Source organism: Sparassis crispa (genome assembly GCF_003851025.1).
Source record: "Sparassis crispa DNA, contig_000017F, whole genome shotgun sequence".
NCBI lineage: Eukaryota > Fungi > Basidiomycota > Agaricomycetes > Polyporales > Sparassidaceae > Sparassis > Sparassis crispa.
The window spans coordinates 460,123-482,633 of NW_020939764.1; the positions used below are offsets into that span (position 1 = coordinate 460,123).

The 22,511-nt window shown below is 51.3% G+C and overlaps 8 protein-coding genes across 8 annotated transcripts; 3 read left to right on the forward strand and 5 right to left on the reverse strand.

Annotated features, from left to right (window-relative positions):
• Positions 1-47: 47 nt before the first annotated feature.
• Positions 48-5,594, forward strand: SCP_1801600 (hypothetical protein; the record flags this gene model as incomplete). Its single annotated transcript, XM_027765248.1, has 7 exons — positions 48-126; positions 200-267; positions 317-471; positions 527-2,723; positions 2,787-3,773; positions 3,831-4,052; positions 4,110-5,594. 7 exons carry the CDS (start codon positions 48-50, stop codon positions 5,592-5,594), a joined length of 5,193 nt encoding a protein of 1,730 aa, XP_027621049.1.
• A 1,562-nt stretch (positions 5,595-7,156) lies between these two features.
• SCP_1801610 (hypothetical protein) lies at positions 7,157-11,358 on the forward strand (the record flags this gene model as incomplete). Its single annotated transcript, XM_027765249.1, has 4 exons — positions 7,157-7,226; positions 7,274-7,383; positions 7,443-7,597; positions 7,650-11,358. The coding sequence occupies 4 exons, from the start codon at positions 7,157-7,159 to the stop codon at positions 11,356-11,358; spliced, it is 4,044 nt and encodes a 1,347-aa protein (XP_027621050.1).
• Positions 11,359-11,868: 510 nt separating this feature from the next.
• On the reverse strand, positions 11,869-14,105 carry SCP_1801620 (Probable oxalate; the record flags this gene model as incomplete). Its single annotated transcript, XM_027765250.1, has 18 exons — positions 11,869-11,991; positions 12,043-12,071; positions 12,124-12,183; positions 12,241-12,274; positions 12,334-12,397; positions 12,449-12,483; positions 12,533-12,542; positions 12,596-12,791; positions 12,842-12,953; positions 13,004-13,045; positions 13,100-13,189; positions 13,244-13,300; positions 13,359-13,376; positions 13,429-13,456; positions 13,508-13,550; positions 13,607-13,630; positions 13,682-13,755; positions 13,807-14,105. The coding sequence occupies 18 exons, from the start codon at positions 14,103-14,105 to the stop codon at positions 11,869-11,871; spliced, it is 1,338 nt and encodes a 445-aa protein (XP_027621051.1).
• A 400-nt stretch (positions 14,106-14,505) lies between these two features.
• On the reverse strand, positions 14,506-15,329 carry SCP_1801630 (hypothetical protein; the record flags this gene model as incomplete). The annotated part of the gene is made up of 6 exons (XM_027765251.1): positions 14,506-14,559; positions 14,625-14,743; positions 14,813-14,821; positions 14,871-14,929; positions 15,079-15,206; positions 15,267-15,329. The coding sequence occupies 6 exons, from the start codon at positions 15,327-15,329 to the stop codon at positions 14,506-14,508; spliced, it is 432 nt and encodes a 143-aa protein (XP_027621052.1).
• A 907-nt stretch (positions 15,330-16,236) lies between these two features.
• On the reverse strand, positions 16,237-17,045 carry SCP_1801640 (hypothetical protein; the record flags this gene model as incomplete). The annotated part of the gene is made up of 6 exons (XM_027765252.1): positions 16,237-16,447; positions 16,500-16,566; positions 16,621-16,659; positions 16,717-16,795; positions 16,849-16,946; positions 17,009-17,045. 6 exons carry the CDS (start codon positions 17,043-17,045, stop codon positions 16,237-16,239), a joined length of 531 nt encoding a protein of 176 aa, XP_027621053.1.
• A 271-nt stretch (positions 17,046-17,316) lies between these two features.
• Positions 17,317-19,679, forward strand: SCP_1801650 (Probable ubiquitin carboxyl-terminal hydrolase; the record flags this gene model as incomplete). Its single annotated transcript, XM_027765253.1, has 12 exons — positions 17,317-17,460; positions 17,521-17,653; positions 17,766-17,891; positions 17,953-18,045; positions 18,112-18,281; positions 18,339-18,685; positions 18,737-18,803; positions 18,858-18,917; positions 18,969-19,129; positions 19,216-19,324; positions 19,386-19,408; positions 19,472-19,679. The coding sequence occupies 12 exons, from the start codon at positions 17,317-17,319 to the stop codon at positions 19,677-19,679; spliced, it is 1,641 nt and encodes a 546-aa protein (XP_027621054.1).
• A 221-nt stretch (positions 19,680-19,900) lies between these two features.
• Positions 19,901-20,690, reverse strand: SCP_1801660 (hypothetical protein; the record flags this gene model as incomplete). The annotated part of the gene is made up of 3 exons (XM_027765254.1): positions 19,901-20,043; positions 20,149-20,182; positions 20,244-20,690. 3 exons carry the CDS (start codon positions 20,688-20,690, stop codon positions 19,901-19,903), a joined length of 624 nt encoding a protein of 207 aa, XP_027621055.1.
• A 303-nt stretch (positions 20,691-20,993) lies between these two features.
• Positions 20,994-22,126, reverse strand: SCP_1801670 (tRNA(His) guanylyltransferase; the record flags this gene model as incomplete). The annotated part of the gene is made up of 7 exons (XM_027765255.1): positions 20,994-21,188; positions 21,248-21,355; positions 21,409-21,504; positions 21,561-21,617; positions 21,715-21,775; positions 21,830-21,961; positions 22,023-22,126. 7 exons carry the CDS (start codon positions 22,124-22,126, stop codon positions 20,994-20,996), a joined length of 753 nt encoding a protein of 250 aa, XP_027621056.1.
• Between the last annotated feature and the right edge of the window lie 385 nt (positions 22,127-22,511).

A 22,511-nucleotide genomic window follows, 5' to 3' on the forward strand; every position in this document is an offset into this window, starting at 1 on the left:
TCTTGCGTACCAATTATCCCCCACCGGTTCAATCCCTCTGTCGAAGGATGCCACAGGCGTATCCGCGGAGTGCCCGTGAGAGACCGCCCGCTCGATCGGGGAGACGCGGCATAGCCACTAACTTAGGTGCGTAGATACTGCATGTCCCATATATTTTTTCTTTTCGAGCGATTGACTGACGTTCTACATAACTGTATAGGTGCGGGACCTTCCACCCGAACGGCGAACGTCTTGACTACATATCCGCAAGGCTCACGCAAGAGCAGTGTGAGTGCGCAGCAGTATCTTTGGTCAACCTCACTGACCCAGTTGGCAGATCTCCTCAGCGTCTTGGACACCGACCGATCTCGGTGCATATATCTTAGAAACTCGCGAATGTTTCAGAGATGCGGAAGTGCTCTCCGGCTTCATCAAGCAGCACAAATTCACGTTGCCGGGTCTACTTCAATTAGAGAAGCGAGACATCAAGGAGTACGCGTTCATAATGTGTGACTATGGTCGAGTTAATGATCCGCGTTGTCTATAGAGTGGCGAACCACCAGACAAGTCTCGTACAGGACGTACGTCGTCTGATAGAAATATTTCGGCCTAAGCTGCACAGCCCAGTGCAATCCCGCCACCCTCGTCTCACTGATGCCTTTCCACATCTGCCGATTCCGACACAACCACACCCTCGGTCTTCGGATATCCCGAACACGAGCTCCGAGGAGAATGTCTCCGATACGTCGTCTTTCATTTTCTCGGACGATGAGAAGAATCTGAAGAGTCCAGGACCAATGCCCACAGCTGGTCAGGACTCCCCAGTCGGAGATGGAGTTCAGCAAGTCAGTGAAAGGAGCCCTGCGGCTGCTCGCGTATACCTACAGTCTGCAAATGCTGACGGTGACGGAGCCTCCAAGCCAGAAATCCGTCGGGGAGCTGACCCAGAAATACCTGCAGTGGGACCCGCGCGCCCAGTTGCACCAACAAACCCTCTCGTCTCTTGCGATAAAGCCGCTGCAGCCGAGTCACAACCGCATGAGCACATCGACGATCGTTCTTCTCAAGCGCCCACCCATGCTTCGACGCAAGAGAGCCATGAGCACGTTGCTGCGCTTCCCACTGTCTCGGCTTCCTCTGATCCAGGACGTCCACCTGCGTGGACGAGCAAGGAGAACCTTGACACTATCTCTGCGCAATCCGGCCCCTCGGTCTCCTCTCAAGTGGGCAAAGCTTGGCCCCCAGCGCAAGAGAAGACCAATGGCAATGCGGTCGTGCCTGCCAGCGATGCGGCAGCAGCAGCCACTCCGACGACGAGCGATAGTACGAATGCAGCAAACAGGTCCACTTCGCGTCCCGCTGTTGAGACTCCGCATCGTGCTCCGGCGGAATCACGCGAGATCACAGGTTCGGGCGAGAGAGCGGGAAATGGCAGCGCGAACGTGTCCAGCAGAGCGGCTGTAGGGGGACCGGCTTCGCGAACTGTTCGGCGCCGTGGACCTGTGAACACGGAACAGAGGCACGCTGGTGAAACGACCCAATCCGCACCCACTTCATCGCCTGCCGCCACAGTCGAGAGTGATCCAACGACTGCGGAGCAGAAAGACACCGATACGACCCAGTCCGCCCCCACTCCTACCGCAGGAACAACCGTACACGAATTGGCGAGCGCGGAGCAGGCGGGCACTGATGCACCTATTCCGTCTCCTGTTTATTCTCCCACACCATGCGGAAGTGCGTCTACAGCCACGGAGCAGAGAGGCATATCCGGTGCTGCAGATGCACAAACTGTTAACGAGTCTGCTGGGGCCTCGTCGGTGATGCAGGATCAAGCTGACTTTATTCGCTGCGCAACGGAGCTAATTGTAGGAAAGTTGTCGCCCCATGAAGGAGTCGGTTCAGTGTCTTTGGATAAGAAACAAGGTTGTGATGCCTTGAGCTCTCAACAAGTGACCAGGCCCACTGTTCAGGCGAATCCTGTCACAGGTGCTGTGCATCCTGAAAATGCAGATTCACAGTCCTCGTCGAACATGGTATCCATCAGTGATTCGGATGCCCAAACATCTTCCGCTGAGCCGATGGAGGATTCTTCATCATCGACACTGGTGAAGGAGGCTCACGAATCGCATTTACATGCTACAACTCAAACCGCGACCCAGGACGGTATGCTCGCTCAGGAAGTAGATATGTCTGCTGATCAGACGAGCATTACCACAGACCGCGCCAGTTCTCAGACTCCCGATCCAAAGTCGCTCGCGTCGTCGGACATAAAGACTACAAAGGCTAGCAACGATACGACAGTGGAAATTTCTTCCACGACAATGACCGGCGAACCTTCGGAGCAGCCGAACGCCTATATATCCCTAGGATCGGGTGCGCAGCAGGGAGCGCCGCCTGTTCAGGTGGAATCCACAAAGCCTTTGTTTAAGGAAGGTAGCCAAGAAGTGAATTCACCTGCCGGTCGGGCGGGTTCAGTAAACGTTGAGCGGAGCACGGAACTACAGTCATCAGGGATAACTAGTGATTCGACTCTCGGAGCTTCTACCAAGGAGCCAACAAGAGATTCTTCGGCGGCCTGGGAGACCCAATTATCTCGTAAATCTAACGCTCAGCCAATTCCGACATCGCCGACCCAAGCAATAATTTCGCGTCAGGACACGGCGCATGATGCAGTGCAGTCTCAACAAGCAGACATGGATCGTAGTCGCCGGGGCGACTCGGTTGCCAAACCACCAGCAGAGACAGTGAGTAACTCTTAATTGTCGGCAGATGCGAAAGCCATAGCGGCTCATGAATCGCATATACAGCCCGTCGCCGAACACGGCACGTCTTCTCAGGTGGCAGAGCCGGAGCAGGATAGCGTGAACGTGCAAGCGAACACGTCTCCTAGTCAGACCAGCACAATTGCGGACGCTGCGAGCTCTCCAAGCATTAAGCTCCATCCTTCGGCCACGCAAGGAGCGGCTAGTCACATTTCTACCACGGGGGAGACTGACACCTCTCGGCTACAGCCGGAGGGGAACGAATCTCGAACGCCGGACACCCAACCGACCGCCCCACAGGAAGAACTGCCAGCTCAGCCAGCCAAATTGCTCAACGCTGATTCTTCTGACAAGCAGGTGGATGACGATAGCGCGTGCCCTCCATACGAGGGTTCATCTACTGGTCAGACGGTCACAGCCACAGACTCGTCTAGTAACCATCCTTTCCTTTGGCAGTTCTCTTCGGAAGGGAACGCAACGACGGCTCCCAGCATCGTGGTACATCCTACTGATTTGATAGGACGTGGGGCAGCTTTGCAGCCAGACGCGGAGAAAGCGGAACCACAGACAACTACTGAAGAGGAAATTCCACATGTTCAGGCGTCTGTCTTCGAGTCCTCGAAGGGGCAAGCGAACGACAACGAGCGGTCTCAACGGGGCAATGGTCCTGACAGCCAGATAAGTGCTGAGGCCAGGGCTATGGAGTCTCGGAATATCGATCCACGATCTTCAGAAGGGGACTCAACAGCGACGAGGGATACACATAATTCTTCGTTGTCGATGGAGATAACAGCTTCCCGAGAACCCGAGACTGAACACGTCGCAACTCAAATACTTCCTGCGCAGACAAACATCAAGCGGTCGGATGGGCAAGTGGATCGCGATGGCGCCGGGCCTTTACAAGAAATGAATATCGGTAGTCAGACCGCGAACGCGGCTATCGATACCATGAATTCTGTAGAGATTATTGATGTGTCTTCGACAGGAGAAGGGACTAGCGGTGTCCCCATTGTCGTCAATCCATCAGAAGCAGTAAGTAACCTGTTGTTGCTAAGGGAGATGAGTGACTCCAACAAATTACTTTCACAGTCTGTCACCGACCCGGAAGCACAGCGCTCTCATCTGGCTGATTTAGACATGCAGACAGAGCATTATAGTGTAATCCCTCAACAAGTGGACACGGTTATCAGTCAGGAAATTACGATTACAGATGTTGGAAGCTCCCGCGGCGCCGATCCTTACTCTTCTCTGGCAACAGAAGGTACTCCAAATGACGGTACTAATACTGCCCGAGATTCAACCATGGGAACAGTGAGTGGTTCACCGCTCTCTGCGGAGGTGAATGTATCTCATCGATTGATTTTCCAGCCTCAAAGAGAAGCTACGCCTCCTAGCCTCGATAGACAGGCAGATGGCGACAACAGCGAGGGCTGTCACGTCGACATTGGCCTTCCGCGGGCCACGACTACGGAGGGCGATGCTCCAGATAATGTTAATGCTATTTCGCCAGCAACTCCGATCCCAGCAGTTTGTGAAACTCGTCGGGAGATGAACGTCGAGGAGCGTTCGCAAGGTTCCGCTACCAACAGAGGCAATCAAGTATCCGATGGCGATGCTATTACCGGGACCACTGGTGCTATTGAACCAGCAGGTGATATGTCCGTGACATCTCAATTGCTTGCAGTTGCTCCGATTCCATCGTCTTCTCGAAGAATGGTAAACAAGCTCAGACATGTTCCTTCACTTCTTTTGGAAAGAGTGGCACATTTATCTTTCTCCCATCCTTTCTCACGGCGAATTCCGGCGGTCGCCAGTACCTCACAGGGTGAAGACGAATATGACGACGATAGCCTTGTTGATCAATATGTCACAATCCAAGGCGAAGATGCTGAGTCGGCATCGCTCCGATCAGACGAAGGTGAAGTAGATGGTCTTGAAGACGAGTACCAGGTTCCCATCGCCGATCATGAACGACATCCAGATGACACTCCGAGCCGCCGCACTAGCGATTCTCCCTCGATCGCAAGCGACGTCAGCTCTGGAGTTGCCATATTGGATGTTGATCATGATGAAGAGGAATTCGAAATTTCCGATACGGAGGAGCAGGGGTTGGAGATCATATCCATCGAAGGAGGATTAGAGAGTCCTTTTACTGGGTCCAGCAATTTGGATACAATTGCTGGGCACGAAGGTGGTGAGGGGTACGGACGTACCACTCAGGAGGCCGACGTGTTGGTTGCTGCAGTGCATCACGATAATAGTGATGATGCAGAACCCAACACGGAGCTGCCGATATTGGAGCAGGCAGGTGAGGGGAATCATCCTCGATGGGAGGAGATACCGAAGGGTGTGTTCTTCCTTCCAGCGCCCGACCCTACGGGAAGCTTTCTTAAAGAACCTGAGCTGTCACCGCTCCAGGTAGTATCCTCTCTCACACATTTTGAACGAGCAGGATCATCGACCATGGACTCTACTCCTATTCTGATTGCGGGAACAAGTACCAGCAGTCCCGTCCAGAGTACCTCCTTCGATAACCGGACTCCGTACTCACCAATGTCCAGTCGGCGCGAGGTTGTCGACATTCAGCCTCACAGCCGAGTGCGAAAGCAGCTGGCAACACCGCTGGTGCTGCACGAGCGCATTTTCAACGATGCGTCCATGCAAATCAAATCGCCTACTGAAGTACGATCTCTTGTCAGGCCACGACCTCCGGGAGTACCGGTCATCCTGACCCCACAAGGACTGTCTGGTTCTCTGTTGACGGCTATTGCATCGTCATCTTCCTATGGTTTCGCAGGACTGCCATCGCCAAGTCCTGCAACTGACGCAAATCCTGACCTGTGGCAATTGTAGACTGTTGTATGTATTTGAAACTCTCCCTTGTAGCAAATGCCAATGTATGTATGGTTAAGCGTACGGTCGTCATATGCCCTCTAGCTTTGCCATCTGCTTTTCGTCACTTATTCATCATTTTCTGCTTGTATTCACAGGCTTTGTAAGTTACAGCAGTCGTGTTTGAGAAATGCCATGCGAAGCTTATCTCGTATTTTCTTACTTTTTCGACCCTTGAAACGTCGTACTGTTGCTCTAGCTCTGCTCACTCCTCAGTACGGTAAATTGATGCAGACAAAGCCACCCCTTTACTATCAGATGCGAACTGATCCAGTAGTGCGAACTTTTCTTCCGCAGCTCATTCTGTCCCTCAGAAAAATAGGGTAAGTATTGTATGACCTCTAGAATACTACTGTAAAAGTTTCGAGAGGACAGCCGACACGGCTGCCTCAAAACAATTCTGAGAGCAGTTTCGGTCCTTTGCAGGTGTGACGTTTTCAAGCACAGCTTAGATTCTTCCCTGCATCAAAAGCTGCTTAACCTCCTTATTGCCTTATTTAAGGAAAAATAAGGCAATCTCCCGCCTGATTTTTGCTTATTTCTTCTTTCTCCTTATTAAGGCAGATAAGCAGGCTAACCAGATTTAACTTTTCCTGATGTGTGAGGGGATGACGTTCGGAGATTGATTCGGCAGTGTGACAATGTGTGACATTGCGGATCGGCGTGGCACACTGCCTCACCGGATTTTTACAGCATGCTTGACAATAGAAAAAATTATGTGCTCTTGGATTTCAGTACTACATATGCTACCGAATACATGTGCAAAAATGAGAGGCAAGGCGATGAGGTATTGAGCAACGGCGATGGTGTTCGCAAAAATTTGCATATCGCAGCGGTGTTTCAAGATCCCCGGCGTGATTTGCCGAACTCATGTTCAACGTTCAACCTCCACCACAGGCGTCCAGCTTTCCAATTTTTCTTTTACATCACTTTACCATCTATGCACTGTGCATCCCTAATGAGTTAACTTCCTGTTATGCTGGATATTTCGTCTGGATTTTTGTCTCTCTGTGCTTCCCTCACTACATGGTGGCGGCTTATCAGCACTAGTCCTTACCGGTTTTACCCTGGGAGGCGTTTGAATGCGTCATACTCTGGAACATCCACCATAATTCCAGATGATGCAGGTGCCATGTATACAAGGACTGAACGTTGAACACTGAAGGGACAGCCATGGGAAAGATCAATACAACACGTTGAAGAAGTCTTCTTGTATTCCTGCGCATTTCATCCCGAAGCAGGCATGAAACCTACCCTAAGCCGCGGCGCGGCTTTTGGCGCTTGGCTGCATTCCAGTGGCGTTCTTTCATCTAGACTGACAAGCAGCTTGGTGTCTTTCCGATCTCCCATCTCCGATAGCTCACTTGCAGCTCTGCGTTCATATTTTGTATTTCACTTTTGCCCTTTGCGGTGATCGTCGGGCGTCTTCATTGATTAACAGGTCTCGGTACTGAACTCTCAACAAGTAGTAGTTGGTTCACTGCTGACAATCCTGCTTAGTCTTCGCTTGCTACCGTCTGAAAATGCCGCAAGCTGAACTTCCTTATGTCGCTGGGAAGGATACTGGGCGCCCGAAGCTCGTCGTTGAACCAGGTACGTGATGGTACTCTCAGCTGAATTTATCTCCTCATTCAGCGCAGGCGCCTTCAGTGTGAGATCCTCGTATTCTGCCGCACCTCAGAGCTCGTTTTCCGCTCGGCGGTCGCCAACTAGCCCTTTAACGACCCGTAAGACCTTTGCGCACGGTGCTGTGCGTATATCAGCTATTCCAAATAAATGTGGCCCGAATGACAGGCTATGTCTTGGTAGGGTCACCTCCCGAGTTGGGATAGTGTGGAGCTTTCCGAATTCATTCGAACGACGTACGAATCGAATTCTGAAGCACGACTGTCTGCTCTAGTCGCTGGAAAGCGGTTGACGGCACACAGCATTCTTGAGCTGGATGGTATCGAAGAAATAGCGAGGTGAGCATCGCATAGCAATGGTACTGCGGCAGCTCGTGTGAGATCGTCTCAGTGTCACAGACAACAATCTGGTTCTTGCCAAAGAAATGCAGTCAATTGCGCAAGACCTTCGAGGCATTCTGCATAGCCCTGTCAGGTCTACGCGACGCTCTGTGACAGACATATTCTTTAGCATGCCTGTTCCTCTTGATTCGAACGTTGCATCACCTACCGTTCCCGATCTTGGTCATGACTTTGAAACCGATGGCGAGAGCGAGGACATGGTTTCTACGGATGCCGACGATACCGATGACGGTATTGGCCCCTTCGACTTCTCAGATAAAGAGGAAGCGGGAGAGAAAGAGAACACTACCATTGTTGCCAACAACTCTAAGAATGTAGGGGGAAGTTCTACCATCGCCGAGGTCAGCACGGTGGATCCAGAGGGCACACCACCAGATGGAGGTGTCGCGCCGATGACTCAGGTCGCCTCCTCTGGTGGCGAGCAAACCGAGGACCACACCGTCCGGACTCCGGAGGACGGAGAAGGCGCACATGCAGAGTCGACCGCCAGCCGTCTGGATCCTATGATGCCCGCACCCGAAACTGTTGAGAACCTGCGCACTGGTGACACTGGTGAAGAGCAGGCCGATGGTGTCGGCGAAGGTGCTAGTGATGCCACTGCTGCCTCGCCACTCCCGCCGAGTTCTGCGGAAGGTGCTCATCTTGCTCCTGAACAATCCATGACTACCGAGACATCCGAGCCGGTTGAAGTGGAGGTGAAGACTTCGCAAGAGATGGAGGATGAGAGTACTCAGAACGTCGACAATACCGAAGACGTGCCAAACACGCCTGCTGCGAGAGGTGACTCTGAAGGCACGCTTAATCCTTCTCCTTCAACACAGCGTTCTATCATCTCTCCGACTATCCTTGTATCAATGCACGGCCTTAATTCAAACCCTAGCACTCCTATAGCGATAAAGAATCCCGAACAATTACCCAGCGTCACCACTCCTACCCCAGACCTCGAACCGACCACAGACGATTCTGCACCTTCCCAGGATCCTGAACCAACTTCAGATGCAATTGCTCCTACGCAGGGTCCTGAGCCAACGCCCAACATGTCTACTTCTACACACGGTCCTGAAATGACAGTCAGCGGTTCACCTCCGTCAGAAGGTTCTGGCGGGAATACCAACGAGTCTACCGCGATGCAGTATCCGGGACGCTCTACGAGCGCGGCTCCATCGGCACAAGAACCCAAAACCACCTCGAGCGCATCCACTACATTACAGGATCTCGAGCAAACGCGCGATACATTGATCCCGCAGGATCTTCACGAGACACCTGGAGCGTCTATTTCTATGCACGATGATACTGCTGGAAGCTTAACAGTGCCAGTAGCCACCGCTAATGGGACGGGGCCGGAACCCTCACTAGGCATTGCTAGTCAGTCTTCAGGCACGCTGACCACTGATAATGAAGAAGCTGCCAGCTCAGAATTTGCTACATGTTCTGTTTCAAATTGTGATCCCGCTCAGGTGGTTCCGCAGTGCGCTACCGTAATCTCCGAGGGCGTTGTTAACGCCGCTGCCCAGTCTTCAGAAGGAGAACAGTTATTGCGTGGAAGCGGACGGACTGAAACAGAGACGTCCACGGAGCTACAGAAGGCCACGGGTCCTGCACCGCCAACTCAGGACGGAGCCGTTCAACCTCCTACTACGTCCCAAGAGAATGTCGAAACTCGTGATCACCTCCATCACAGCGCTGAGGTGAAAGAGACTGATGGAGGGAAACCCAGCGGACCCTGTTGTGATTCTGAAGCCTTACGTGCACTTCCCGCAGTTGCTCTGGGCAGGCACGACGATCAGAAACTTACGCGAACGGTTGACCTTGGACGATGTGGCGAAAGGCACGAGGACAACTTATCTCAAGATATTGGGTCTCATGGTCCTCATAATCACGATGATCAGAGTGACGAGTGTACAGCCAACCAGCAGGGGGATGAAGAGCGGCAGAATATTCAGGATACTGTTACTCAGCAGGACCCGAAGGACTCTGGCGGTGGCGCTTCGCTCGGCGTGCAGACAGATGACAGCCAGAATCACCAAAGTAGCGAGCTGCAAGACACCAATGAGGAGAGCATTCGGGACACTGAGGAGCAGAGCCCCAGCGGCGAAAGTGTTCGGGATAGCGTGGAGCCGGAAGCTACAGAAGTAAGGCATCGGAGCAGTGAACCACTTGAGAACGATCACAATCACGAAGAAGACAATCGTCTCAACCAGCATCAGACCATCGAGGAAGTCAACCCTACCAGGGAGCAGTCACACAGTCGGGGTGACGTTCACGTGGCGCCCGAGCAGCTAGAGAGCGGCCAAAGCCAGTTGGAACGGCTCCGTCCCATCGAGACAAATAGCACGCAAGGCCATGACAGCTCCCTTCACATCAACCAGTCCGCCAACCAACAAGAGAATATTCCTCAGAATAACGGTGACGAGAAGAACTCTACCTGTGCCGACCAGCCTGATGACCATGCAGACGGCGAGCAGGTTACTAGCGAGCATGTTCAGGGCTGCCAGTCTTCTGGAGATGAAAATAGTGGTCATGGAAATAGCGGGGGAGATGGTAGTCCTGACAGCGAGCAGTCGAATGTCATTGAAGTTGGTGGTCTGCGCAGCCAAGAGATGCCCGGGAACGTACCAAGCGGACTGGATAATGTCGCCGGGGACCTCGGCGAAGTTCATAGTGCACAGTTTCCCGCGAGTGGTGGAGGTGGTAGCGAGGACCACCAGAATGTGGAGCAGGACAACGATAGCCCTAACGACAATATAGAATGTGATCAGGAGGGCCGGGACAAGAGCAACCCACAGTCAAACGCGGACACCGATCAAGGGGTGGGGAGCATTGATAACCATGCGGATACTGGAGACTCGCTTCCTGAGCCGCCACTGGACATCGAACACTCTGTTGAAGATCCCGTACCTTCTGGCGAGAGCAAGATGTCGCCTACCGTGCCAGCTGTGGGGGATGGATCTGACGCCACCATCGTTGGTAACGATGCCAATGATCCACCAGTTTCTGGCAGTCCTTCCACTTCAAGAGAACATCATGACTGGGAAGTATTTCTTGTCATGTCACCATCGTCGACCTATCCATTCAAGGGCTATTTCTCAAGTGTGCCTTTGAACCAAGTCATTGCTCAGAATACGCATAAAGATACGGTCTTACGCATAGAAGCGCTCGTTTCAGTGCCATTGCGAGACGTAGCTGCTACAGAACAACCCCAGTCAATGCTGGCAGCAGAACGTCCTGATTCGAATCGGTGCGGCACGAAGGGTAAAGAACGGAGGGATCAAAATTCGAAAATTGCTGTTCTGCTGGAAAGTCCGATTCAGAAAGCGACGTTCGCACGCAGCCGAGATTCGTGGATTCGTCTTGAGATAGACAAGGGTCGTCTCAGTTCGAAAAATGTCGAGGACCCGGAAGGAACGAGGATTGATGCGTCTGAACACGAGGAAATTCAAGTAGTCGATGACGGCGACTACCAGGTGGTCTCCGTCGAGGATTATGTAGATCTTTCTAACCTCGCAATCGGGAGGATCATCCTGGATGACGATCACAACAATGAAGACCAAGGTGCTGACATGGAAGGCCTAGGAGAGGTGGAAACTACATGCTTCGATGATATGCCATCCCTCGAGTCGGAGCATTCCGCGGATAAACTGAAGGACAGTTTGGAGAATAATCCTGCCATTGATCACGATGACTCGGATGATGATTGAGTATACCAGATCCATAGTGACGGTATGATCCACCTACTGTGTTTGTGTGGGGGGAGCATGCATGAAGATTGTGTGTATGTAACTATTTGATTAAGTCTGACCGTTACCGTGGCAGTGTGGTATTGGAACTTCACACTTGGGTTGATCCAAGGTTGATCTAGTATGAAAATATTCCACCAAATGTGAAGACGCTCATCTTTGTCAACTGCAGGAACGAACAACTCCCGCACTTATCCTCACTTCAATATGAGATCCTCTGTGGTGTTATGTCCTCAGTCGAAACCTTGTCACGGCGCGAACTAACCTCGCCCCCGTCTCAGGAAGGTAATGTATCCAGAACTCCGAATCGTTTCCATCGGACGCAATGACAAAACAACAGTTCTCGTAACGTCGCGTACAACTGAACGTGAGAATCCGTCAAAGTCCGAAGCGTTTACACGAAGCTGAGATGATATCACTTTTCCAGCCCTTCGAGACTACCGCGCCCAACATCAGCAAATCATTGACTGACTACGCCGTCGAGTTCTTGGGAGGCCCAACGACAGTGAGCTTAGTCTTGCTGAGCATGCTGATTGTTTCATCGGAAAGCTGCAAGTGAGCTTTGACCAACTCCGGCGGTGTCAATGCCAACCACTGAATGACGAAATCAGAAGATGAAGTGGAGTCGAATACCAACTCACGCACCTGGTTCAAGCTGATATCTTGGTAGCGGTCTAGAGCAAAACAATTAGTCAAGGTGCACGCTGATGCTCCCACAGCACTTACCCGTGTTAAAGATCTCAAGGTAATGCAGCGTGTCATTCCCGATGTTCTCGACGTAATGACCTAGGAAAGGCGTCATCACGCCGCGTCGACGAATATTACCGGATTACAAATGCTCACCATACGAAGCGGGGACGAAGCCGATATCTCCAGCCTGATCAGAGACACGTGAGCCGAAATGATACGGAATACGCTAAGTTATTCAAAATCTACCTGAAAGTTGTATGTGTTGGCGGTTGCGCTGGATGCGAAGAGCGTAACTCGCGCATTACCGGAACTATGTAGAGTGTAAGGTGTATGAAATTAGGGAAAAGTTTCCGACACATACAGAAAGTAAGCCCATTCGTCTTGAGTAGGATGCCACTGACGTGACTATCAGATCTGTGTCGACCAAGAATCACAGAAGACCTACGTGCATCTCCCTGTATGAAATTAAGTCAGGAAGCGACTTAATCGATGCGAACAGCTGACGGACCTCATGCCTCCAGGTTCGACGGTCACTTCAGCAACGGCAATAGAAGTTGCCACCTGGAATATGGTAGAGTCGGCAATCTTAACAGTACCCCCCTGCAACTGAGTTGGTGCCATCTGCGAGAGCGCAAAGGTGAATGGGCTCGGAACTTGTCCCTGTGGATCCTCAACAAGATTCTCGGCATCAGGAGCGGGATCAGCTGCAGAGATCGTTACGTTTACAGTGGGAAAGGATAGGATGTGAACCTACGGCCAGGGAAAATGTAGAGCTGCTCGGCAGGTATATGATCGAAAGCAGCCATACTAATACCGAAGTTTTTGGCTATGACTTCTTTCGGCACGTGGGCCATCCAGTCGGTCACCTACTTCGCGGTCAATAGACACCGGATTAACCTGTTCCGTTCAAACTCGCCTGGAATGTGGAATCCTCGCTGAAATCTCCGTTATCGAACACCTGTCATAGCAATATCTCAAAGCAATATCTCAAGAACGGTAGTGCCTAACGTACAAGGAGAAATTCGGCGCCTGCGGCGGTCTCGTTCGTGGCTTGAAGACTGTGCGGAATCCCGGGCGGGAAATACCAGAGATCACCGGTGTTCTGTACCAAGTCTCGGTCATATTGAACAAATTCGAGTTGTACGACACCGCGTACCGCCGTCCCGAGATAATTCTGACCGTTGGTATCCACAGATGTGACTTGAACGGCACCCTAAGGAGGAAGTGATCGTTTCGAGGGTACTTGGCCAGCACGACACTTGACTGCTTACACTCAGAACGTAGGCCCACTGGACCACGATCAATATCAGAATTGAATTGGGAGATGTGAAACTGACTCACTTCCGCTGTCGTGTGCCAATGCAATTCACTGAACGCGAACTGTCATGAAGGCCATCCTATAAAGGGCTGTACAACATACCGGATTGCACCTGCTTCCAGACGCATATCGACGCCGGCCATAGCTGAAAACATGTTAACTGTATGCTTCAAGCTACTCGACTAATGTAGAGATAATTACAAGTAGCGATCGGCATGACCTGAACTACGCTGGGTTAATCCTAACAATATCAAATATTTACAATTTAACACTCACTGTTCTGTTGTCGAGCCCATCCACCAGTCTGCATGCGGTTTTTGCTCAAGCTGAATGGCCACTTGACATTTGGACTGTCCTCGGAGATGTGTCAGACGACTATCAAGACGTTTTCAAACACCTACATTAAGCCAGAATCGGTGGTAGGAGGCGCCAAAAGATCCGGGTTTTGATCTTCAAGCGGGATGTTGGTCTGAGCGATGATGGTGGCACCAAGAGTGCCACGAATAGGCTCGGGATTTGCATCAGTGTCGGGTACCCATTCGACATAGTTGGGATCGTCGATCGCCAGAGGAACAGTTTCGCTAGGTTCAGCTGCAGATGAGACTGCTGTCCCCGACGCTGCAATGCTGTTGGCTGGAGCGGCGACAGCAAGAGAGGATAGAACGATAGCGCAAAAGACGGAGACGAACAGACGACTCATTTTAACCCGACAGTCACTCAGCTGTTCAAGGGGATAGAGCATTTATACTTCTGCCTGGCCACATATCCAAAAAATCGGCAGCGAGTACTGGAACATAAACTTTCTTGAAGGAGTTCTCGGGGACTGCGTTCGTGCCGACTAATGAGGCGAGGGAATCTTCGGAACGTGTAGAACCATGCTGGCTTACCCAATATTTCATTCGCGTTGTAGCTATTCTTGCACCGGGTGCATACTTTCTTCAGTACCTTGTCCTCCGCGGACATTTGAGTCTTCCCTGATCCGCCTACATTCCTGGATCTAGACCTCGAAGAAGATTTGGCATGCCGATATCCCGGAGTTGTTCTCAGGACGTCGTACAGTGTGCGATGGACTCGGAGCACTGTAATCATTCACGAGGTACCTACCAAACTGGTAAGGTTCGGCGGTTCAGCGAGTGATTATTTGCGAGCCCGACCTTTGCCCGAAGAAATTGTCACATCTACATCGGCGAGGAACGGAATAGACACTGAGGATACTTACCCCGACTGCGCATCGTGTTGAGAGCTCACTGGTTATTTTTGGCGTATGAGCTTCTGTGGCAACAATAGCTCTGACTAAGCGCTCGCGAAGCGTCCACAGTAATCTTTGACTGTGTAGACCTTCACGTTCAGACAACGTTTAATAGCATCAGTCGTACCTTGGATATAGAGAGGCTGGAAATTCCGTACCCGTAGATACTAGTTCAAGACAAGTGCATGTGCGCGAAGGTCAGGTGCGACTCAAAACCGCTTAGTCCTCGAATATGCCCGAGCTCGCGAAAGACTGGCGCTGAACCAGTGATGATGCTGTCATCGCACAGGGATTTAGAAACGGCGCGTGCCATTGCGCACAGCTCGGAAGAGGACGGACGGCTTATCCTGGCCGCGTTTGGAGGCAGCTTATTTTCAGCCCAACACATGTCAATCCGAACCATCAAGTCATAAGATGCACTCGCCTGATTTGTGCGCCATGTCCAGTCTGGAGGACACCATACCCAAAGTCATTTGGTGCAACGCAAACGCCCTGCCTGCCTGACAGATTTAGCTCATAGACCCAGTAGATGTAAAGCTGGTAATGTCCGGCCTATGATAGGTGCATTAATGTTGTGTGTTATGAGTCATCTGCGCACCCATCCATACCAACCTCTTGTAGCAACGATTTCGCAGGACGTGCACTGCACGTGTGAAGACGAGGGGTGGATCGCATGCAGAGATGTAATTTGGGCCCTGCTTGTGGAGATGAACGGAAACCCATGCACCCATGCGGAGATGACAGTGTCCGCCAGAGTCATACCGCTCATCAGGCTAATGTTGGACCACGGACGGACTCAACCAAGTGGAGTCAACCTCTTGAAACGGAGTTGCGCTTCCGCTCAAGCGCACTATTCCGGTCTGACACGAAGAAAGTGGTGCTCCGCTAGATGTTGCGTAATTTTGGAGAGGCGTAGTAGTGCATGACGGAAGTGAGTAAAGCGCTCGCGCCAACATTAGAACCTACAAAGTTGCCGATCGGTGCCGTCATTCGTTAGAATACTCATGCCTACGGATGAATAGACTAAGAAGGTAGCACATATAGTTAAAGTCTGCCCAAAGAAGGATTACATTTGCCTGGACAGTCGATATAGACTATGATTCCGTTCTTGATCACGGAGAAGTCCCTTGATACCAGTAAACAACTTCCTGAGATGGGCCAAGGCGGAAATTGACCGACGTGGACAGCCTGCACATAGTTCGCCTTCAGCATCGCGCTGACCGAGAAGAGAGCTCTCACCGGATGCCTGGTCTATTTTGAGGACTCCCGCATCATAGCATGGAACAGGCATAGAAGACGCACACTCTAAGGCTCAGATGACACCAAGAAGAACTTCCGCGTACGCAGATCTGACCACTGGAGTCCAGAGTCTTGAAGATCAGAACACAGATGTATTCGGACGTATACGGAATGACGTCGCGAACGACCCATCAGAAAGAACAACTACGAATGTTCGCAACGAGATCCTCAAGACCAATCTGCATGGACGCTGCGTATCGTGGATACGCACCTCAGTACAGGCACAGGGGCCTGCCTGTACTTGCAGGGGTCTTGAGAGAGTAAGTAGGAGGCTGGGGCTTATTCAACACGACAAAACCTTAACACGACCACCTTTCTCCAGTATTCGCACCGTCTGGCCGACGTCAGCAAACCAACTGATACCCTTGTCTGAACCATTCCGTCCAGGAGTAAGAAGGAACTCCAACTTCATGAGGGAAGACTTGTATGGAAGAGCTTGGACGTGAAGATGCAAGTGGCTGACAGAATTAAATGGAGGAACATGAAAGCCGAGTCTGCCTTGCAGTTCAGCCAGTGAAGAACACAAGAAGACGGGTAGAAACTCACCGACGATCCGAGGCAGGTACATCCAAATCTTCCAAAACACGATGACCTATCCATTCCATCTCTCTGACTACAGAACGTAGTTGAGTAGTCATTCGTCGGTCGGCAATACACGATCACGGACCCATGTCGGCGTCGGCTTTCGTTAAGCACTTGACACTTTCTACAAAATGGCGTGCATAAGTAAAACGTTAGGTATCTGGCAGATGTGAACACTGACCAATGTGTCGTTTAGGAATAACCTGGAAATGTTGGACGGTCGCAGGTCTGTTATCTTTGAAAACGGTATACGTATCATTCTGTGTGACTGGCTCGAAAGGAACACTAAAAGAAAGCACGAAGCGTGTTTTACCTCCCACACAACGTCAAATCCATTATCCGGCGTGGCATGGCAGAACATACAACGGCTGCTGAGGTTGTCTAGTTTGAAAGCAGTGTCATCGATTCTTCCTAGTATTGCCAGGAGTGGGTTTCAGAGACATTCGTTAGACAATGAGATTCCCAAGCGCAACTGATCTTCTTTCCACGTGTAAGATCGTAGTTCAGCATAGAAAACCAGGGTAGGATGAATGTGAAGGATCAACGAGTTTGATTCACTTTCGTATGGTTGAGCTCAAGCCGCAACGTGTTTTCCGTTTTGGGAACCAATAGTTACCACGTGGCCAGCAGTTACCATAGACGCTCGTCTCTCGCATTCGCCTCCGCGCCCACCCCCGGCCGACATACCCTATGTCTCTCATCACATAGAAGGTCGCTGTGGAATTCGATCTTATTGAATTACTTCTTGCATATATTCATCGTCGGCTACACTCCAAGGACCATGGAGGGAAGTGGATGTCCTCATATTTCCTTCACCTTAGCGAATACGGCAGAAGAAACAGCAATATTCCGAAAATACAAAAGGATTATCTCATGGGATTCACAGCGCAGACATGATGCGATACGCCCTGCAAAGCGGCGAAAGGTGGGTATTGACGTTACTGTGGTTCCAGGCGGAATAGATGATCGTTTGTGTTACACACAGACAGCAGTGCCTGCCTGTGGCACTTGCGAAGCTGCACTCTCACGTCCAGTAGTGTGCTTAAATTGCTCATATTCCGGATGCTGGCCGAAAGCACATGCCAAGCGGCATCTCCAGGAGACTAACCACAAATTCTGTTCGTATATTTCCTTGAGAGTGAGGGCACTTTGTCAGCTCGGTGTACTGGTGGCATACCGATGTCTTTCCGCAACTACTTCCCTGAGAGATGACTGACTATTGCTCTGCAGGTGTCGACGCTAAGACTGGATCCGTCTATTGTTCGGAATGCAATGATTTTGTGTACGATAGCCGCATCAGTCATGCGTATTTCTCCGCAGCTATAGCGGCGGAAGAGAGGAATACTTCCTTTCAAGGTACCAGCATTTTGAGGCACTGGCAGCGAACTCCCCTTTCAGTGATTTTCACATCTCGCAGTCGACAAAAAATCCCGCGAACCATTTCAAGCCTGGATGCCCAATGAACAAGAAACGGCGATGCTTAGACAGACCGACAATCTTTCATGTCAAGGTGCGCGCATTATTACTCTTACTGGGGATGAGTTCAACACATCAGGCATATGATGGGTGTCCGAAGGTCGACGAGGTCTCCTGAATCTTGGTCAGACGTGCTTCCTAAACGTGATCCTCCAATCCTTTGTGGCCAACCCGCTACTCCGGAACTACTTCTTGAGCGACAAACACAACCAAAAACTGTGTAAGACGAAGGATTGCACTTGCTGTGAGATGGATAAGCTGTTTACGGAGGTGGGTTACAGATACCTTATCCGCCGTATGATTGCCAGCTACAGTAAGACCCACTAGATATTTTCGGAGAACACGACACCATATGGCCCAACTAGCTTCCTCGCCACGACATGGCGCGCTTCATCGGAGTTATCAGGATATGCACAGCAAGACGCGCATGAATTCTTCATAGCTGCACTTAATCAAATCCACGCGACTTCCCGGGGTTCAACGATATTCCAATGCATTTGCATCATACATTCGACGTTCGCTGGCCTTCTCCAAAGCGACGTCAAATGTGAACGATGCGGGAATGTCACGACGACGACCGATCCGATGCTTGACATCAGTCTCGATCTCAAGGATAAGGACAAGGGTAGCACGGCTGTCGGACAACAAGTGACTCTTGCCTCGTGTCTCAAGAAGTACGGTATCTCACCACGACGTCCATGCTGCCGCTCATAACGTTAATGCAGGTTCACCCAACCGGAAAGGCTAGGGCCCAACGAGTACAGTTGTGCGAAGTGTGAGAAAGCTTCTCATGTGCGTTCTTTTGTGCGCGCCTCGTCGACTTGCTGGAGATAATTGTTTATCCAGGAATGCAGTAAACGATTGAGCATCCGGAAACTACCGCCGGTGCTCAGCTTTCAGTTCAAGGTCGGTACAAGAGCCTGTCTCAATCCCTGCTTACGCGTATACGTCTCTCAGCGCTTTGAGCACAAGTCCGGAGATAAGACCACCGCTCACAAGATCGAGGCTCCTGTGCGTATCCCAGCGAGCTTGAACATGGCGCCATATACCAGCCTCGTCATGGACACAAAAAGTGAAGAAGGGAAGGGAAGCGGAATGGGCCACTCCACTTCTTTTCCGTGAGTGCCTTCTTCACTTCTCGTTTACTCTATCGCTGATCAGGATGTGCGGTGCACCATGCACTGCCGTGGCTGCCGGCCACCAGACATATTGGGCCCGAGGCGTTGTACGAGTACGAGCTGTTTTCCGTGGTGTGCCACGAAGGTCAAATAGACAACGGGCACTACACGTGTTACGCGCGTTCCCAGGACGAGGTACGTACACCCTTCTCTCACGAATGGTGGCAATTGTGCATGTCTCTCACCTTCCGGATAGTGGTACCGGTTCGACGATGATAAGTAAGTATCTTCGTCAAGGGGCCGCCGGATCTGCGTGCTGACGGATCTCCTCATCCATCTCAGAGTCACGCATTCGAGTCTTGGGGCATGCCTCAACTCGCAGGCGTATATGTGTTTCTACGTCAAGCGGCACTTGGACTATAAGCCCTACACAACGCCCTCGTACAAGATCACGAGGGAGGCTGAAGCCATCAAGGAGAAGGAACGAGAGCTGGCAAAAGAAGCTGCTCGCGTAAAGGAATTTGAGGACGCTTTACTTGCGACAGTCTAAGGCTTCGCGAGCACAAGTAGGCATTGACTATCGAGTTTCGTATACACAACATGTATGTAAAAGTAAGAATGCGTCGTAAGTTCAGAGGCTAGTCAGTTGGGAGAAGTGTCGATACAGGAGGTATTAGGTCAAATGGAAAACTTGGGGAATGAGAAGACATCTAGCAGCAAGGCAAGACGGAGCCAAACCGGCATATAATCCGTCTGCCAAATGCATGCTAGTCAAGGAATGATATCCTTCAGCTCTCCTTCCCTCACTCGGATCTCTACCACCTCCACCTCGTAGTCCATCATGGAGGAGTTCGTGGACGACACGGACGAGGACACGAATCCTGACGCATTCGGTGGGGAGGTCGAAGCGACGTCTACACATCAGGAGACAACGAGGGCATAGCGTATGACGCATCGCGAGAAGGGAGCAGACAGCATTAGTGAGCAAGGGCAATGAGAAAAGAAGGCAAGAAACGAACATCGGTCCTTGATGTATGGTGGGACAAACAAATCCTGAATACAACGATATCTCAGCATGGGAGGCACATGTAACAGCGGTGGCATTAAGACCCACCTGATTCCACACAAACCCTTGGCTCCTCTGTATGGTCAGGATCGGACGAAGAGTGAATACCTGCTGCCGATGTTTCTTGCGGTGCTGCTTCTTGGGGCTCTCATGCTCAGGTTCAATGGCGCGCTGCTTGCCCTTCACGTCCTTCTTGAAGTCCGCAATCTTCTGTGCGGAGACGGCCTCATCATCCACATCAATCTCCATGTCGCCGTCACCATGCTGAGCGTGCTTCTCGCTCTCGTGCACGGCGGGCGGTTCGCGATCGCTGTCACCGCCATGCACGGGTTGGCTGTAGTCCTCTTCGTCCTCTGAACAGGAGTTATCCTCTGACCCACTATCGCTATAGTCATCATCGTATGGGATCTGCTCGTAGCACGCCCACGTCGGGGGCGACGACGCTCGCCCGAGAGTCCTTCGCCTGAAGAAGTCGGAGTATGCCGTAGTGCTCATCGTCGTGGTAGATGTGGACGCTGAACGTCAGTGTTTGCTGGCGGTGGTGAGCGTTAGAGTGAGAGAAGAGGCGTTGTGAGATGAGGGCGCGATGTGTGAAGCAGGAAAGCTTAGGGCTGGTCGAGGCGAGGCGTCGAGTCACCCCATCCCGCTTTTGGCAACTTCACGAACTCAGTCGTAGCACCGCCACATGTACACACCGGTCAGTGGTCAGTAGATGTGTTGCGAACATTTCTCCAAAATCCTTCGAAGCTTCTGATATGGGTTTCATTAGTACTATCTATGCTACACACTTTCTGAATGTCATTTTTCGGCGAGAAGATATGGCCGCTCATTCCAAAACTCGTCCCCTATGATGTCGCAGTGGAGGAGTTCCACGGTCGTCTCGACTTTCGGCTTCCCTGCGCCCTTACCGGATGCGGTTTTCGCTGACTGACCAGCGGCGGGACCTTCTGCATTATCTGTAGCCTTAGGGGCCACTTCCACTTCTGCATGAACCTCCATCGGGAGTCAACGGTACGCTATGGTGACGCAACGGTGACGAGGAAACCACGTACCTCTTGTCTAACGAGGATGCTACCTTTCCTAAATCTCGCTGGTAATTCATTATAGTTGATTCCGAATTGCGAGAAGAGCATCTCGTGCTTTGTGCTGGAGACTGTGCCCTACGCGGAAGGTGAGGCTGCTGGACTTCGCAACTCCGTAGAAGAACACGCACCCGAAGTCTCGCGTGAGCTTGTGTTGTAGTGCAGCCACCTTTAAGCACGAGTGCCCAAAATATAGTATTATATAGGTTATTGATATGAGCTTCAGGCTGGTGATCAGCTCGATTCAGCCGCAGGTACGTGAAGCGGGACGAATAAGGCTTACTGTCTGCCTGTCTCCAGGAGAAATAGTCTCTGACCTCTTTCGAGGAGGGGTACAGAACTATTCGGCCATCAAAACAAGGAGCATATTTCAATGGCGTATCCGGGAGATAGCTGGACCAGTTGTAGACGTATGAGGATGTGAAAAGAGAAGTCACGTTTGTCAAGATCTTGGAGTGACGACGGTTGTAGAGCGTGGTAGATCTGCGAAAGAGAAAGCTTCACTTGGCATGGATCAGTAACAACACGGCAGATGATCAAGAGGAGGATAACCTGAACTCATCCGATTCTCCGAATGCGAGAACTATGTCCTTGAATTCGTCCATGACATCTCGTGCCGCGCGATCCATCAACTGAAGTGCACGCTCGTCGTTGGGTTTCGTGAAGTTATGCTCCTCAGACAGTCTGGACATACAGACGGTGAATAAAATGAAGACATTGATATATATGACCTGCATATGCTCACCGATGGAATGCGTGGCCGTCAATGCGCAAGACCAAGAATGTACCGGGTAAGAGCGGGTCGGGTAGTTCGAATTTCTTTACGTATTCGAATCTGGAGCCCGCCATCGCGCAGCTGCAACAAGCAACTGTCAATAGATTAGCAGCAATGCAGGGTCGGGAGCACGTCAAGCTGAATTAATTACAGAAGGGAGCACGGGCCCTCAGCAACATCAGCGTCAGCGTTCGATCTGGATCTCGAGTACACATCACGTGCCATATGTTTTCTGAGAGTCACCGTATGAACTTGAAAAGCGATAATCGCTTAGCGATTCATGCATATGCATCCTGTCTCCGAACTCTGTCAGTCGACTGTCAGGCTCTAACAGTTGGACTCGCGATTACGGCACCATACAACAAGTGTCGCTCATAATTTTATTTGTCTGTCTGTCTGTCTGTCTTCTGTCTCAAATAATTGCACTCTCGTAACTGTACTTGCTATCTCCTGACAGTG